Source organism: Taeniopygia guttata, chromosome 19, assembly GCF_048771995.1.
Source record: "Taeniopygia guttata chromosome 19, bTaeGut7.mat, whole genome shotgun sequence".
In the NCBI taxonomy this organism is placed as follows: domain Eukaryota; kingdom Metazoa; phylum Chordata; class Aves; order Passeriformes; family Estrildidae; genus Taeniopygia; species Taeniopygia guttata.
This window is the reverse complement of record NC_133044.1, coordinates 10031167-10045690: the sequence shown is the minus strand read 5'-3', so window position 1 is coordinate 10045690 and position 14524 is coordinate 10031167. Positions and strand designations below refer to the sequence as shown.

At 48.8% G+C, this 14524-nt stretch overlaps 1 protein-coding gene across 1 annotated transcript in view; it reads right to left on the bottom strand.

The window, feature by feature from the left end:
• Window positions 1–730: 730 nt before the first annotated feature.
• GALNT17 (polypeptide N-acetylgalactosaminyltransferase 17) overlaps window positions 731–14524 on the bottom strand; it is a 212335-nt gene continuing 198541 nt past the window's right edge. The window contains exons 7-11 of the mRNA XM_072916770.1: window positions 12984–13169; window positions 10640–10777; window positions 8944–9039; window positions 3835–4002; window positions 731–3277 (exon numbers count right to left, since the gene is read on the bottom strand). Of these exons, the coding sequence (XP_072772871.1) occupies window positions 3149–3277; window positions 3835–4002; window positions 8944–9039; window positions 10640–10777; window positions 12984–13169 (717 nt within the window). The 3' untranslated portion in view covers window positions 731–3148. The remainder of the gene's footprint in view (window positions 3278–3834; window positions 4003–8943; window positions 9040–10639; window positions 10778–12983; window positions 13170–14524) is intronic.

Below are 14524 nucleotides of genomic sequence, written 5' to 3'. Positions count from 1 at the left end.
ATGGGATACTGGGAAGGAATTGTTCCCTAGGAGGGTGGGCAGGCCCTGGATCCCTGGCAGTGCCCAAGGCCAGGCTGGATGGGCTTGGAGCAGCCTGGGACAGTGGAAAGGTGCTGGATGGGCTTTGATGTCCCTCCAACCCCAACTACTTTGGGATTCCATGATTCCATCTGCTCTGGAGCAGATTGAGCCATCTTCCAACACAAATCTTGCCCCTGGGAAAGCCCTGAGGGTGGGAAATGCCCCCCACAAGGGCTCAGGTTTCCATCCTGTTCCATCCTGCCAGAGCCCAGCAGGGGCTGGATGTGCCCCTGCCCAGGTGATGCCCACCTGGGTGCCCTCACCTGCCTTTCCTCCACCCAGGAAAGCACCAGCCTGGTGCTCAGGAGAAGAGGGGTGGAAGGAATGGGTTCAAGGGGTGCCCCGAGCTCCAGGTGACATTCAGGAACATTTAGGGACAGCCAGCCTGGGCTTGGGAATGCAAGTATTGCTTTATTGACCACATTACATCTCCTTCCAGCTTGGTGAGTGGCAGCAGCAGGGGTGGATGGAATTGCAGTTAATCTGTGCCCACCATCTCTCTTGAACTCTCCTTCATTTCCATTTCTTTTAAAGATGGAAGTTTTATTAAAACAGCAGCGCTTTGCTATTAAATGAGTTACAGAGAGGAATGGCTGCCTCTGTATCTCAGCAGCAGAGAATCTTTTGAAAATCACTCAAGAGGCAAGGCTCAAACCAGATATTTAATAAGAATCACTTGGAGATCACTTCTTAAAGCAATTAACAGATGATTAGAGATAAGCGAGATGCAACAACGAGACCCAGATCTCAGACAAGATTTCTCCCGGGGTCACCCTGCAGTCACTAGCAGCGTCAGGACAGAACAGCAGAGCAAATTCCCACTTTTCAGCCTGATTTTGCTCCTGTTTCCAGCGGTTTGGAAGCTGGAGCAGGGAGAAGGGGCCAACACCTCCCCAGGGCTCTGCCCCAGCTGAGGGTCCTGGAGCCCAGAGTTCATCTGCACCTTCCCTTCCCTGTGCCGAGCCAGGGCTGCTGCTCCTCCTGGAGCACGAAGGAAAGGCAGAGCCTGAACTTTCCAAAGGATCCCAGAGCTGAGCAGCAGCAGCCTCCTCGTGCTGTCCCCGGGTGTCCTGTGCCACCTGGCACCAGGGACAGCAGGGACAGAGCCAGGCCCTCCTGGCCAGGGGCTCAGCACAGCCAGGGTGGAGCCCAGGAGCAGCCACATGTCCCATCCAGCCCTGCTGTGGGACCTCACCCCACCACTGTGACATGGGACAAAAGCCATCTGCTGCCACCCTGAGCACTGGCAGGGCCTGAGCTGGGCTGAATTACAGCACAGGTGACATCCAGGGGCTGTCTGGCTGCTTATCCTGACCCACACAGTCTCTCCCTCCAGTATTTGCTCAGTTTAAGGGTGTTTTACCAGCTGGACCAGAGCTGTGGGGTCTTGAAGCCCTCAGGGTGTCCTGGAGTCACCAGGAAATTGCTTCTCTTAGAAGGCAGCAACAAAGGCAAGGGGAGCTGGCTCATGCATCCACAGAGCTGTGGTCATTTCGGGTTTGGAAGTGCTCAAATTTATTACACAAGGGATGATGCAACAGCGAAAAAGAGAGCAAAATTCTACATTGACTCTCTACTCTGCAGGTCAGGACAACTAAGAGGTTTTACTTCATTAAGGAAGGCAGGGGAAAAAAAAATCAGAGACAGCCCCAGTGGTTGAGGGAGCCTTGTAAAGCCTAAATGAACAATCAGTCCTAGGTGATGCTAGCTCTGCAGAAGGAACAATGAAATATCTGCTTCTGTTCAATAAATTACTAAAACATCAGTTATAAACCTGCTGCATGGCATTGGAAATTCGGCTCGTTAAACATCCAGGGAGCTTCATCCTGATGCAAATGGAAGACAGGCATGAGTGCTCTGCAGCAAAGGACTCTGTGCACATCCCAGCTTGGGAAACATATTTACACATCCATCTCATATATTAATCTATTTTAGTGCACCCTAGCCAGAGGGCAGCCAAAGAGGATTATTGTGGGAGAAGGACAGGAGATGGGCTGGTTTCTCCTCCCTGCTGAGCAGAGCCTGTGTCCACCCACCTACAGCAATTCTGCAGGATCCTGTTTCCTGTCTCCAGGCAGGGCTCCAGGCAGAGGACTCCCAGGTGGATTTGGCAGCCAGGATTACTGTGAGCCAAAAATAAATCAGGTGAGATCCCTCCACCAGAGGAACAAACCTGAAGTGGCTTCAGGGCCAAGAATTTCAGCCAAGCTGCCATTTGTTGGTGCCTTGGCTTCCCTCCCTGTCCCTTCCCCAGCCCAGGAAGGGCTGCAGTGACTCTGGGGGGACCTTGGCCAGGCCTGAGCAGGCAGGACAGGGGTGCTCAAGCCTCAGAGAACATTCCTGCTGTCACCCAGAAGGGCAGGCAGACATCCCAGGCCATTCCCAAGGTGCCCTTTGGGCTCTCCAAGGAGGGAGGTGCTTGGCCAGCAGTGCGTGGGTGATGGAGAGGGGGGCAAGAGGAGGTCAGGGGGTTTATTCCACTGCATTGTTTTGGGTAACTTCTGTGATTAAGGGTTGGAAAGATCCCTGGGAGCTGCTGGGGGGTGTTTTGCTTATCCAAAACTCAGGGAAGGGGCTGCTGGATGCAGGGGCAGGAAAGGGAAAAGGGAGCAAGGACCCAGCAAAACACCACATCCTTCAAACTCTGCTCCTTTGGGGGCTTGGGAACCTTTTCCTCTCCCAAGTTCCTCAGTTTCCACACTTGCCAGGCAGGTCTGTCCAGGGTCGTGGTGCAAGCCTCCCCAGCCCTTTGGGAGAGCTTGGAGTTGTGTGGGAAAGCAGAAATTCCCTGTCAGTAAATGCTCCCAGACTGCTCCAGCAGGGAATGTGGCACCTCTTGGAGTGCTGGCCAGAGGGAACAGCTCTGAGCCAGCTCCACACAGCTGGGATCAGCTGGGGGAGACTCAAATACAGTAAAAATAAAGCCACAATTGCCCATCTCCCCCACGTCCTCTCCCAGGAACACAAATAAAGCTGTGGTTGATATTCCATCCTTTCCAAAGGAGTCCAGGCAGATCTGTCCCCGTCAGCCGTGGCTCAAGTCACACTCCCCTGACTCTTTCAGCCTCTACTTGATGAAGTTTTTAATTGTCCACCTCTGCCCCGTGCAGCTGCGAAGGATCAGGTCAATGCCAGCCATGCCCCTGTTCTCCACCTCCAGGCACCGGCCCGTGCCCTTGTTCAGGATGGCTCCGTTCTGCAGTGAGGGGAGGTGGGGAAAGATGGAAAAATGAAGATATTCATTGCCTGTGAAGCAAACCAGGACCAGGAGGGCACTGCTGGAAGGGGCACTCAGCTGGGTGGGAATGTAATGCAAACAATAAAAGAATCCCCCAAATAAATGGGGTGAGCATCCACTGTCCCTGACAGCACCCAAGGGACACCTGTAACCTTCAAATCCTGCTGAGAAGAGGGACCCTTCTGTAAAAGCTGTATTATTCACACTCTGCTTTGGGACAAAAGTGTCTGAATGAATTTCACTCTCCCTCCACAAGAAACAAAGGAATCTGGAAGTCATTAGACATAACCAGATCCACCTTTCTGCTACCAGAAAAGAAACCTTTGATTAGAAATTACCCTGGTAATGCTGCCCTGATCCCTCTTAACCCCCTCCCTCTGCCCCAGGACCTGGAGTTCGCTGTGCCGTGGCACCATTTCCCCTTTGTCCCACCTCATCCCACGGGCTGGGGTGGGACAAAGGGCTCCAGGCTTGGGGACCCAGCAGAGGAGCCCCGAGGGCAGCCCCAGACACACCTGGATGAAGCTCCAGCGCTTGTGGAGGCTGCTCTTGACCTTGTCACAGTCCAGCAGCTGCGGGAAGCGGCTCTTGCCCGTGTCCACCAGGCAGCGCGTGTCGGGCAGCAGCGTGGTGGTGCCCAGGGCCCCCAGGTGCAGGAAGCCCTCCTTGGTGTATCGAGCCAGCTGGGGACAGAAAGGGGACAGAAAGGGGACAGCAGGGACACCCTCAGCACCTCAGAGCATCAGCACAGAGAGACAGGACAACACAGAGGCCCTGGGAGCATTCTGTGGGGATGCACGGGGAAAGCAGAGCTGGGTTTGGGTTTGTTTCCATCCTTTTATCCCTGCTTGGGTTTGGGTTTTTCCAGCCTTTTATTCCCTGCTTGGGTTTGGTTTTTCCCCAGATGCAGGTGAGGAATTGAGACAAGGGGTTGGAATAATCCCAAGCCTTAAAGCCCCTGTTGGAGCAGACTCCTGCAGCCTCCTGGAACGAGGTGGGATGGGGCAATGGATGGTTTTCCTTGGACCCCAGCTGCTGACCCAGCTCCTGGCGTGCTGGGTGAGCCAGCCTTGGCTGGGCTGGTGCCTCTGGGTGCCTGGCACAGCCTCCAGGGCTCCAAGCAGGCAGCAGCACCAGAACTGGGATGGGAGCCTGGATCTGCTCTCAGGAAAGGTCCAGGATCACAGGGCCATTCCCACAGGATCCAACTGCCCAGGGCTCCCAGGGGCTGCCAGGGGAGGCAGGATGGCAGCAGCAGGAAGGGTGATGCCCTTGGGGACACCGGGCACACAAAGGACTCCTCCATTTCATGGAATGCCACCAAAATATTTCCCTAAACACATTTGAATTCTGGAGTGAGGAGAAAGGCACGCCAGTGTCCTGCCTTCTGTAGTTAAAGGGAGAGATCTCCACAGCTGCTTATTTAAATTATGAATCAGGCCATTATCCAGCAGACAAATAAGGAGGATTCAGCACGTTAATTAACTGAGCATATCTGTGACCCAGATGCCAGGGAAGAGGCAGTAAATCCCACTGGGAGTTGGGGTTATCTGGGCTGTAATAATTAAACACTGGAAATCAAGTTAAAACAATGTAACAGGGTTGGACTGCAGCTCATGACCCCAGACCCAGCCAGGGCTCCCTTGGGCTGGGCCTGGCTCTGCTCCCCGGTGCTGCTGGAGTTACACCTGGAGTGAAAATGTTGTGTAGCAGAGCAGAAAATGTTGTGTATCTCCCTGATGTTCATTCTCCAGGGGCTCCCCACAGGAGGGGTCAGAAGAGCCCAGACCTTGATCACAGAATCCTGGAATGGTTTGGGTTGGAAGGATCTGTAAAGCTCATCCCATCCCACCCCTGCCATGGCAGGGACACCTCCCACTGTGCCAGGTGATCCAAGCCCTGTCCAGCCTGGCCTTGGGCACTGCCAGGGATCCAGGGGCAGCCACAGCTGCTCTGGGTACCTGTGTCAGGGCCTGCCCACCCTCCCAGGAACAATTCCTAATTCCCCATATCCCATCCATCCCTGCCCTCAGGCAGTGGAGCCATTCCCTGTGTCCTGTCCCTCCATCCCTTGTCCCCAGTCCCTCTCCAGCTCTCCTGGAGCCCCTTTAGGCTCTGGAAGGGGCTCTGAGCTCTCCCTGGAGCTTCTCCTCTGCAGGTGAGCACCCCCAGCTCTTCTCCCAGCCTCTCCTCACAGGAGAGGTTAATTCCAAGCCCTAATTCCTCTTTTGTTATTCTGCTCCTCTCCTGGCCCTAACCCAGCCTGGGACAGGACAAGAAACAAGGGAAAGACCATGACAAAGTACCACAGGAAAATGGTTCAAAACTATTCCCAAGCCAAGCATTTCAAAGTGGCTCAAACTGATGAGGTCTTTAACCAAAGCCACATCCCCAGGCAGAGGCACTGACTGATAGCCCCAGCCCCTGGAACAGCCTTCCATAAAACCTTCCATAAAATCCAGGAAACTGCAGCTGGCCACATTCCCACCTTCAGCTGTCCCTGGGGGGAATCCCGGGATCACTGGGGCTGGAAAATCCCTCCCAGCCCATCCAGTCCAGGCTGTGCCTGATGCTCACCTTGTCCCCAGCCCAGAGCACTCAGTGTCACCTCCAGGGATGGGGACTCCACTTCCAATGCCTGGCCACCCCCTGTCCAGGAAATAATTTCCCCAAAATCCACCCTGAGCCTCCTCTGGCCCAGCCTGAGGCTGTTCCCTCTCCTCCTGTCCCTGTTCCCTGGAGCAGAGCCCGACCCCCCGGCTGTCCCCTCCTGTCAGGAGCTGTGCAGAGCCACAAGGTCCCCCCTGAGCCTCCTTCTCTCCAGGCTGAGCCCCTTTCCAGCTGCCTCAGCTGCCCCAGGGCTGGGGCTGATCCCCCCTGGCAAAGCTGCACCTCCAATCCATCTCCCCGGGCTGTGATTTCTGGCTGGCTGCATCTCAGGGATGGCAGGAAGTTAATTAGACATCCCAGCACCTGGGAAATAAAAGCCTTGATGACCTTCATTGACTCTATTGGAAAATAATTTCAGGTTGTTTAGCTTCCCTTCTGCTCTGAGCAGAACATCAATTAGCAGCCATGAGTAAAATGTTCAGGATTTGCCTTTTGCCACAATTTGATCTGATTAAAGGGTGCTGTTTCGTCACCCCTGCTCCTGCTGTGTCCCCCATGAGCTCAGTATTGATGGCTTTGTCCTCAGCTTCTACTGCTTAAATGGGCAAAACATATTTTATCCTATAATTAAATGAAATGCTCTGCTGGGTGAACATTATCTTAAGTTTTATAGCATTATAGTGCTTTCTATCACCTTAATATATCACCATAGCTGTGTCACTGCAATGAGCTATGGCTGCATTATTAGTGTAATACATCATTACAGCAAGGTGCTTCCATGAGGGATTGCCTCAAAGATGAAGCCATCAAGCAGGGAAAAAAATCCATCAGCAGCCTCAATATAATTACAGGATAAAAGGATGATGATGGAATCTCATCATGATTTGACCTGGAAGTGAATGGAAGCAGAGAGAATGGAAAGATGAAGGGAAAATGAGAGAAAAATCCCTAAAATTTTATTTGATGGGGGATGAGTGAGTAAAGGCAAGATGTCACCTGCCTTCAGAGCCACCACCCTGACCTGCATCCAGGCTGAGCTGAAGTCCATGGGCAGTCACAGGAGAGAGCAGAAATTTGGGACAGGACACGAAGTGTCCTTGAATGGCACCAATCCCTCCTGGCAGACCCAACACCCCCTCTGGGGATCCACAGCCAGAGGGATGGGCTGGGACTGGATTTAGGAAGAGGGAAGGCTTCCAAGAAGACCCCTGGTGTGGCAGGAGCAGGAGGCATGGCCCTGCTGTCTCCAGGATGTGCCAGTGCCAGCAGGGACCCCACAGCTGCCCCTCTCTCATTCCTGCCAAGGCTGGCAGTGAAACCATTCCTGTATTCTGAAATAAGGAATGTCTGGGATGTCACAATGTCTGGGGTGGGCCCCAGGATCAGGGAGAGAATGGGGGATTTTAGGACACCACATGTGCTTTGGGGTGTGAGCAACTCCAAAGGAGCTCAACAGTTCCTTGTGGGGTTGCATGCACATAAAAATAAATAAAAATTAAATATATAGATATAGATATAGATATAGATATAGATATAGATATAGATATAGATATAGATATGGATATGGATATGGATATGGATATGGATATGGATATGGATATAGATATAGATATAGATATAGATATAGATATAGATATAGATATAGATATAGATATAGATATAGATATAGATATAGATAGATATATCCAGACCAGAGTTTCCATTACTTCTAATTCCATTCCCAGCCCTAAATTACAACCTGCAGCCCACTAATTAAACAGTTGTAGGGAAAGTCCAATTTCCTTCACGGTGCCATTTCAAAGCTTCTGCACTCACTGATAGCTGCTTAAAACCAGCATTTTCCAGGAGTTTCAATAATTGGATGTATCAGGAAACACAGGAGCTGCCAAGAATTGGCTCTCAGCTGAAGAGGGAAGGGACAATATGGAGAGGGAAGACCAAGAAGGATGAAATGGGCAAGCTCCAGGCAGCCAGCAAAATTTGACTTCAGAACCTCATGTAGGGAAAGAAAACATTGTTAAACTTAATCCCAATAACACTGAGGGGAAAATAATTAACCTGTTCTCAGCCATTCACCCTAAAGCCCAGGGTGAGCAGCCATGGCACCCCAATCCAGTTTCTCACACAATAATGCACTTAGAGGCTCAGATTTCCACAAGGTGCAAAAGGCAGTTGGTGCCATTTAAAAAGAAAAAGAGAAAAATGGGGTTTTTGAGCAAGAGCAGGCTCTGTTTAGCAGGGACTCCATCAGCCCCTGGGACTGATCTTTGTTTAAGGCAAGGGTAACCCAAAGTGGGATTTTCTCCACCCCACAGCTGCTTCCCAGCTCCTCAAGTTCCCAACTCAGGCTCAGATGAACTCTGGGATCACTTAGTCCAGGGTGACTGTGGAGTGAGAACAGGATTTTTATGCTTTCCCATTCCTTGAACTGTACATTTTTTTTAGCTGAAAATGAACCTCCTCGAGCCTGCTGGGTCCCAGATGCTCCAAAACTTTTAGTGAGGCAAAAGAAGTGCTGGAAAACAAATTCCAGCCAAGCTGAAATGGCTCATTACCACAGCACTAATTGTTTTCTTTACCCCATTAGTCTGGGTTTATTCTGCTGGGTGGAAGAGAAGTAATCCCACAATGGGTTGGGTTGGAAGGAACTTTAAAGATAATCTTATTCCAACCTTCCATCCAACCTGGCCTTGGGAAGGAAATTCTCAGATTGTGCCCATGATTATTGTTATCTTCCTTTGTCTGGAAGATTTTATTTTAAACTACACATTTCAATTTTTTTTTTTGTTGCAAATTGCAAAAATTTCAGCTTTCCAACATTTTCAATTCACAAAGGTGAATTGAAAGTTTCTCTCAAGGCTTTTCCCTGCAGCTCTGGCAGGATGATGGGAATCCAGCAAACACTGCAGGAGCAGCTGGGAAAAGCCCCGAGGTGTTTTTAACACTGCAGAGCCAAGGGCACAGCCCCAGGCTGTCCCCTCTGTGCCACCTGGCCCTGGCAGTGCCAGCCTCACCTGGGGGCCCCAGCCATGGCACGGGTACAGGATTGCTGTGTGGTTCTCCTGCGGGCCCTGGTCCAGGCACACGTCCTTGGCCTTGTTGTTCCGCAGCTGGGAGGGGGAAAAGCGACAGAGTTAAGGCACAAAAAGTGGCAGAATTGTGGCACAGAAGGGGCAGAGTTAAGGGACAAAGATGGCAGGATTATGGCACAGAAGGGGCAGAGTTAAGGGACAAAACTGGCAGGATTATGGCAGAAAAAGGGCAGAGTTATGGCAGGAAAAGGGAAGAGTTAAGGGACAAAAGGGGCAGTTAAGGCAAAAAAAAATGTCACAACTATGGCAGAAAAAGGGCAGAGTTAGGGCACAAAAATGGCAGAAAAAGGGTGGAAAAAAGGCAGAAGTATGGCATAAAAGGGGGAGAGTTGCGACAGAAAAAGGGCAGAGTTAAGGCACAAAAAATGGCACAATTATGGCAGAAAAAGGGCAGAATTATAGCAGAAAAAGGGAAGAGTTAAGGGACAAAAGTGGCAGAATTATGGCACAGAAGGGGCAGAGTTAAGGCACAAAAATTAGGGCAGAAAAAGGGCAGTCTTATAGCAGAAAAAGGGCAGAGTTATGGCACAAAAGGGGCAGAGTTAAGGGACAAAAATGGCAGGATTATGGCACAAAAGGGGCAGATTTATGGCCCTCTCTTATCAGAGAGAAGCAAGAAATGGATGCTCAGCCCTCTCTACCCTCTCTAGTTCTCACTGCTGTATCACCAGGAATAACCAGGAAAAGAAAACTTGCAGATCACTAAACCTTTCTGTAAATCCAAGGCTAATGATGACTGGTTTTGTATCATAATCCCCATTCCAAGGAGCAGCATCCCTGGCCACAGCTGGCTCTGCGTTTGGACATGGGTGGTGGGGACAAAGCCAGATTTAGGCTGTCAGAAATCAATGCAGAACCCATCGGATTTCAGTGAAATCTCAAAGTGCTCAACAAGCAAGGAAAAAAGCCCAACTCGAACAAGGATCACCTTGGAATCATCAGATCCTTGTTCCAGCTGGGCTTTTTTCCAACCCAAACCGTTCTGAAATTTCATTTTCTAAGAAAATAGGATTTTTTGGGGAGGTTTTAGCTTGAAGGCCCTAAGTAACATTGGTAACAAATCTTTCCTAAAATGAATAACCCATCTGGAGTGCCCAGGCTTTGAGAAACCTACTCCAAGTGCCACTAGTCCATCAAGTCCATTGCAGCAGAGTATTTGTTATTAGTTCCCATAAATGACTCTTTCTGTATTCCCAGAATGGTTTCAAAGCCAGCAGAGATTGAATTAAGTCCCCTCATTTTATTTTGTCCTTAAGCTGTTGTGACAAGGCACTGAATCCTCCAGAGACCTTGTCAGGAATTAGGCTGAGTTCAAGTCACAGGGTTTTAGAAGATGCCTGTGTATTAAAAATACAAATACAGCTGCTTAATCCAATAGAGTCGATGGGAAATATGGATAATTTCTGTCAATTCACTAAATGATGTATTAACATATTTTACTTTATACAGTCAAGATCAGCAACAAATCCCCAAACTGGTTTTTAGAAGAAACTGGGAGCAGATTTATGCAAATTTAGGTAATTACACAGAAAAAGTTCATTTTGTTTCAGACTCCTTTGAGGCTGTTTCTCATCAGGGACTGTAAATATTAGCAGGCTGAACTAAGGGACTAAATTACCTCTCCATAAGCAATGGTGTTGTTGTATCTCCTCATTTCTGGATAAACATGGTCCAGGTACCACTGGAAATTTTTACACTTCAGGCTCTTCCTCAAGGCTTTCCTCTCGGAAACATCCCCAATGTCAATCCCTGGATTCTGAAAAACAACAGGACATCACTGAACGGTCACACTTCCAAAAAAAAAGGTACAATGAAAGTATTTCCCAGAGCTTTGAGATCCTTTTCAAACTGCCTGGGAACTGCCTGTGGTTGAGTAATTCCAGGAATTCCTGGGATGTGTGTCCAGGGCTGAAATCATCAGAAGGAAGATGTGGGTTCCAGAGTGGGGACACCAACTTCTCTGCTGATGCTGGACAGCCCCTGGGGATAATTTACAAAAGAGGAGCCAAAGGGAGAAGAAAAGGTTTGGAAGTAGGTTGGGAAGTGCAGTGAAACTGAGGAGTCTTCTCCTGATTCTCCTGGGTTTGGATCCATCTGATCTGTATTTTTAGACAAGGTATTTTTAAAAGATTGCTCCTCCTGTTTGGGTTCCTGAGGCACAGGTTCAGCAGCAAGTGGATATCAGAATTTAAAAGATGGAAATGCAAATCCTGCCTGGGCACTGAGCACCAAACCCTTCCCTGACCCCACTGAGACACAGCCCAGAGGAAGGCAGGGGTAAAAGGTGTAAAATAAATGGGAAAAGAATGAAGGAAAGAGAGAAAAGTTTAAGATTCAAATATAGCAGAGGCAGACAGCTGAGAATAAAGGATAAAAATTGCATGAGAAGAAAAGCTGAGGCTGAGCCTCAGCAAAAGCTCTTGGCAATTTGGGCAATTCCAGGGTGGAATGGTCTCCCTGGAGACATGGCAGAACCCCACTGCTCTGCAGACAAAGCTGTCCCTGAGGAACAACCCAGCAGGAGATGGGAGCAGGGCTGGAGAGCTGCCCCCCTTTGTTCCACCAGGGCATTTGGGGAGCTAAGGGAAGCCAAAGGCAGGCACACAGCAGCCCCTTCTTCCTACAGCCTGGGCTTCCACTCTGGTCAGCTCCTGCTCTTGTCTTTCCCAGAGATCATTAAACACAACTGGGAAAGCAATTTTCCATTACAATGCTTGTAATGATCTTCTAATGAATTATTCACTCTGCTTTAGAAGAGACATCGTTTCAACGTGCCCCTGGTAGCTGAGAGGTAAAAATAAAGATGATTATTCAGTGGAGAGGGGCAGGACAGGCTGAGATCTGAGATGGGAGTGGGTGAGGTGGGGCTCTGGGATGGGCAGGCAGGGCTTTGCCTTGGCATCACAAAATAATCCAGTGCACAGCCATAAAACCTCCCCCTCCCAACAAGGCTTCCCTCAAATTAAATCTTGATTTGATTGGGGAAAGACCAGTATGAAAATCTCAAATGGATTTTGGGGGACCCAGACCTGCTGGAAAGACTACATAAAAATCTCAAGCTGATTTTGGTTCACCCAAATCTAAAATTACAGCTGTTTTCAGCTACCTTCTAGGGTTTCAAATGTTTCTGACTTGGGCCTGGAACATCCAAAAATGTCTGAGGGACATTTTGAGTCCCGACAATGCCCTGTGTCTTCAGGAAGATGAAGATCTCTGTTTGCACCCTCAGCCCCAGGGGAGGAGGAAAATGGGGGACTGTGGTCCAAAAATGAGACACTGGATTGTTGTTCCTTTTGGTCCTTGGCAAAGCATCCTTAAAGGAGTCTGTCCATGCAGGGTGGTGAGAGCACTGTGACATGGAGAGGAGAGTGTCACCATGGCAGATTCTCTCTGGGCAGTGCCATGAGTGACATGGAAACACAAGAGGTGGCAGCTGTGTTTCCTGGGGGTCTGTGGTGCAAGGGAGACTCCTCTCTCCCCTGATGGACTCAGTATTGATTATCTGGAGGGTGATGACTTAATTAGAAGTCCAAATTGTGTCTCACTGTAGGAGTTTGGGTGAGGGGAGGAGGAATGTTTTACAGAGTTTTTATTCTGAATTTAGTGTGTGTCTTTCATCATAGTAGTAGCTTAATAAAGTTCTTTCTCCTTTTTTTCTAAGCTGGGCTCTGCTCTGCTCTGTTCCTGATCGCATCTCACAGCACTTATTTTGGGAAGGTGCACTTTCATGAGGACACTGGCATCAATCCATGACAACAATCCAGGTCTAATTCTTAGAACCACACTAGAAAAGCTGTGGGAGCAGCAGGAACCCCTCCAAATCCTGCAGCTTTTGGAACCTCTCCCTCAGAGCCTCGGGAGCTCTGCTGGGGCTGACACCCACGGGGGGTTAAGGCTGAGCTTAGGGACGTGAGCTGCTCCATAAATCAGGTTTCAGAAGTGCCCAGGAGGCCAGGTTGTACCTCCAGGGGCAGGTTCCAGGCGATGTAGACGTGCCACTTGTAGTCGTCCATCCAGACCTCGGCCACGCGCAGCGCGTTGCGCTTGGTGTAGAAGCCGATGTTGTTGTTGTAGGGCTTCTTCTTGCGCTCGATGTGGGCCACCCTGGAGCAGGGCAGCACCTCCATGCTGCCCCCGCACAGCCACACCTGCAACACAGCGAGAAAAACGCCCATCACTTGGTTTTTAAAATTTTAAATAACAATAAAATGGTTACAAAAATAGTAACACAATTAGGGTAATAAAATTTAGAGTTAGGACAATTACAAGGCAATAAAAAGCAAAGAATTACGGCTGTCCGGATCCTCTGGGACACTAAGTCATGAAAAGCATCCCTTGTGAACAAAGGAATAGCCTTAAAAGCATTAACAAAGGAATAACCTTAAGAGTTCTTTCTATACTTTTTAACAAAAACTAAATATAAGTGTGTGGGTCTCAGATTCAGTCAAAGAGAGAAACAGAGAGTTTCCAGCCAGGCAGAAGGCTGGGAAAGAGTTGGGAAAGAATGTAAATAATTCTTAATCTCTCTTGTTATTCACACTGTTGATAGTTCAGTTCTATCACTGTGCGTCAAACACTTTGCACCAATGGTGTGAGTTGTTTTCACTTCAGAACCAATGGATTTGGTCCTTACGAAGCTCTGTATAAAAGAGCGGTGTATTTTGAATAAACCATAGTTTTACTCTCGCAGCCTTCTGAGTCAAAGTCTCTTCATTCCCATCCTGCCTCGACAGCGACATAAGTGTAACTAGCAGTAAGTATAACGTAAAATCAGCAAAATGAATATGCATTAACCTATTGTAAAATCCTATGTATCTAGAAATTAATAAAAGTAATAAAAAAAAAGATCAAAGGTTCTCAGAAGTATGCATGTCCATCAAAAGGCAGTAAGTCCCGACATGCTTCCACAAGGCTATAAATAAACATACCCATTCCCTATAAATCTTTATTAAAATTGTAGAGTTTATGTTGCATATTCATATATCTCATACATGATGCATACATTCCTTGCAAATTAAGAACTTCTCTGGTTTTTGTCAGCTTCTTCCCCTTAATCCTGGTGGTTCCATAAAGATGGAAGAATGTTTGTCTTTCCTGATGAGGAGGCAGTAACTATGGGCCTCATCTCTGTGTGAAGAACTTTTTGATTATCTCGTCTCTTGCTTGAGCTAGTAAAATAATGCTACACCACAGATTTCTATTTCAACATTATGGTGTAACCTAAAACTATATTTAACACGCTACTTAAGAGAATTAATACAGCATAACTTTCTAACATTACAGATATAATATTCATTGTAACTTTTGCGAAAAGCCAATCATAAAATAAGCATTTTTCACACCAGCCAGAGCTCCCTCAGCACGGGCAGGAGCCGTGGGAGTGAGAGAAAGGATTCTGAGCACTCTGTGCTGTCCTGCCAGCCCGGCAGGAGAGCCCATGTGTGGCCTCTGCCCAGCACTGAGACACACAGGGGGCATTTGTGGGGTTAGAACTGCAGGATCT